The following is a 3,720-nucleotide window of genomic DNA, read 5'->3' on the forward strand; positions in this document are numbered from 1 at the left end:
CCACCACCACCACCATCACCACCACCACCACCATCACCACCACCACCACCACCACCACCACCACCACCACCACCATCACCACCACCACCACCACCACCACCACCACCACCACCATCACCACCACCACCACCACCACCATCACCACCACCATCACCACCACCACCATCACCACCATCACCACCACCACCACCACCACCACCACCACCACCACCACCACCACCACCACCATCACCACCACCACCATCACCACCACCACCACCACCACCACCACCACCACCACCACCATCACCACCACCACCACCACCACCACCACCACCACCACCATCACCACCACCACCACCACCACCACCACCACCATCACCACCACCACCACCACCACCATCACCACCACCACCACCATCACCACCACCACCACCACCACCACCACCACCACCACCACCACCACCATCACCACCACCATCACCACCACCACCATCACCACCACCACCACCACCACCACCACCACCACCATCACCACCACCACCACCATCACCACCACCATCACCACCACTACCTGCAGCTAAAACCAAATTTCTCTACTTTATGCCCCATTGTTGTGGGTTCAGACTTGTTCATTTACAGTTTCAGAACCCTTGTTTATGCCCCCTAACCCACTTGTTTATCCCCCCAAACCACTTGTTTATGCCCCCTAACCCACTTGTTTATCCCCCCAAACCACTTGTTTATGCCATCAAACCACTTGTTTATCCCCCCAAACCACTTGTTTATGCCATCAAACCACTTGTTTATCCCCCCAAACCACTTGTTTATGCCATCAAACCACTTGTTTATCCCCCCAAACCACTTGTTTATGCCATCAAACCACTTGTTTATCCCCCCAAACCACTTGTTTATGCCATCAAACCACTTATTTATGCCATCAAACCACTTGTTTATGCCATCAAACCACTTATTTATGCCATCAAACCACTTGTTTATGCCCCCAAACCACTTGTTTATGCCCCCAAACCACTTGTTTATGCCCCCAAACCACTTGTTTATGCCCCCAAACCACTTGTTTATGCCATCAAACCACTTGTTTATGCCCCCAAACCACTTGTTTATGCCCCCAAACCACTTGTTTATGCCATCAAACCACTTGTTTATGCCATCAAACCACTTGTTTATGCCCCCAAACCACTTATTTATGCCATCAAACCACTTGTTTATGCCCCCAAACCACTTATTTATGCCATCAAACCACTTGTTTATGCCCCCAAACCACTTGTTTATGCCCCCAAACCACTTGTTTATGCCATCAAACCACTTGTTTATGCCCCCAAACCACTTATTTATGCCATCAAACCACTTGTTTATGCCCCCAAACCACTTGTTTATGCCCCCAAACCACTTGTTTATGCCATCAAACCACTTGTTTATGCCCCCAAACCACTTGTTTATGCCATCAAACCACTTGTTTATGCCCCCAAACCACTTGTTTATGCCCCCAAACCACTTGTTTATGCCATCAAACCACTTGAAGACCTCAATCATATTCCACACTTTGGTCTAGGAAAGTGCCGATTGAGACACTTAATCTCATTTTGTATGATAGTTCCTGGTAGGAAGTCTTCCTTTTATTGATTCTGTTATCATCTCTATATTACGGTGACGAGAGCTGCACAGTATAGCCCAAGTTGGACCTCACCAGAGCTGCACAGTATAGCCCAAGTTGGACCTCACCAGAGCTGCACAGTATAGCCCAAGTTGGACCTCACCAGAGCTGCACAGTATAGCCCAAGTTGGACCTCACCAGAGCTGCACAGTATAGCCCAAGTTGGACCTCACCAGAGCTGCAGAGTATAGCCCAAGTTGGACCTCACCAGAGCTGCACAGTATAGCCCAAGTTGGACCTCACCAGAGCTGCACAGTATAGCCCAAGTTGGACCTCACCAGAGCTGCACAGTATAGCCCAAGTTGGACCTCACCAGAGCTGCACAGTATAGCCCAAGTTGGACCTCACCAGAGCTGCACAGTATAGCCCAAGTTGGACCTCACCAGAGCTGCACAGTATAGCCCAAGTTGGACCTCCCCAGAGCTGCAGAGTATAGCCCAAGTTGGACCTCACCAGAGCTGCAGAGTATAGCCCAAGTTGGACCTCACCAGAGCTGCAGAGTATAGCCCAAGTATGACCTCACCAGAGCTGCACAGTATAGCCCAAGTTGGACCTCACCAGAGCTGCAGAGTATAGCCCAAGTTGGACCTCACCAGAGCTGCAGAGTATAGCCCAAGTATGACCTCACCAGAGCTGCACAGTATAGCCCAAGTTGGACCTCACCAGAGCTGCAGAGTATAGCCCAAGTTGGACCTCACCAGAGCTGCAGAGTATAGCCCAAGTTGGACCTCACCAGAGCTGCAGAGTATAGCCCAAGTTGGACCTCACCAGAGCTGCACAGCATAGCCCAAGTTGGACCTCACCAGAGCTGCAGAGTATAGCCCAAGTATGACCTCACCAGAGCTAGATATAACGGATGAACCATATTCATGGTTCTGTTAATGATCACAGCATACTATTTGATATCGTGCCTTGATATATTGGGGGGGTCCTGGCCCCCTCCCCCCCCGGGTCAGTGCCCACGGTGGCACCCTAAGTCTCCCACAGTGTGATCTCTCTACTGTTGATACAATGTGTAGCAACCCACACATGTGTGTGTCTTTCTCTCGGTCGACGTTATATGTAGTTTCCGACGTTAAATTGCAATTTGGCAATTGTTTTCTTCCCTCCAGCACTTGAGTTTGAGTCATTTTCATTGCAGTTTATATGTCATTTGTGTGCAAATCCCATCTTGTGTCGTCATCAAACTTGCTGGTATTGCTGGTCTGTCTAACGTCCAGGGTACCTATTTACTGCTAGGTGAACAGAGGCATCAGGGTGAAAGAAACTCTGCCTATTTCTTTCCCCTTATTCCGGGGGATCGATCCCGGATCCTTAGGACTACGAATCCCGAACGTTTTCCACTCAGCCGTCAGGCCCCTCAACCCGTGTACTCAGTAGCTGTAGAATGTTGTGAATGATAGTCTATGTTTTGATTTTACAAAGTGATTCATCATGTGGGATGTGTAGAATGAGTCGTTCAGGTCCACATACCCACAAAATCGTACGATTGTTATCAACTGCCTCGAATAGGCTGAAATGAAAGGGCAACAATCTAGTGAGACAGTTGACCAGACCACACACTAGAAGGTGAAGGGACGACGACGACGTTTCGGTCCGTTCTGGACCATTCTCAAGTCGTTTCGGTCCCAGGATGGACCGAAACGTCGTCGTCCCTTCACCTTCTAGTGTGTGGTCTGGTCAACTTACTTTAGCCACGTTATTGTGACTCCTCGCCTGGTGAGACAGGTTCGATCCGAACGGGACAGTTAGCCCGAAATGGAAGCCTACTATAAATTTGAATTTTTTCTTATTGATTTCTTGTAGAATCTCCAATTATCGCCTCCAGAATCTTTTTTTCTACGATCTACGTCAAGCTTTTCAGTCGGTGGTGTGTAGAAACAGCTCAATCCTACTCCAGCTTGATCTAAGAATGTCTCCTCTTCTTTATAAATCTATGATCAAAGAATGTTTCATTTTCTTTATAATTTGATTTACTATGTTTATCCTCGTTAGCTCTCATCATATTGATATGTACAAAGTTTCCTTTATCATCGTCTAATTCATCTTCTATCCACCTATGTCAA

The 3,720-nt window shown here is 48.4% G+C and overlaps 1 protein-coding gene across 1 annotated transcript; it reads left to right on the forward strand.

Annotated features, from left to right (window-relative positions):
• The first annotated feature begins 681 nt into the window (after positions 1-681).
• Positions 682-1,623, forward strand: LOC138352757 (uncharacterized). Its single transcript, XM_069305345.1, has one exon. The coding sequence runs from the start codon at positions 682-684 to the stop codon at positions 1,621-1,623; it is 942 nt and encodes a 313-aa protein (XP_069161446.1).
• Positions 1,624-3,720: the final 2,097 nt, after the last annotated feature.

This window comes from Procambarus clarkii, chromosome 54, assembly GCF_040958095.1.
Source record: "Procambarus clarkii isolate CNS0578487 chromosome 54, FALCON_Pclarkii_2.0, whole genome shotgun sequence".
Taxonomy (NCBI): Eukaryota; Metazoa; Arthropoda; class Malacostraca; order Decapoda; family Cambaridae; genus Procambarus; species Procambarus clarkii.

Excerpts from the sequence above, each read along its gene's own strand:
- LOC138352757 (XM_069305345.1), top strand. The coding sequence starts at position 682 with ATGCCCCCTAACCCACTTGTTTATCCCCCCAAACCACTTGTTTATGCC.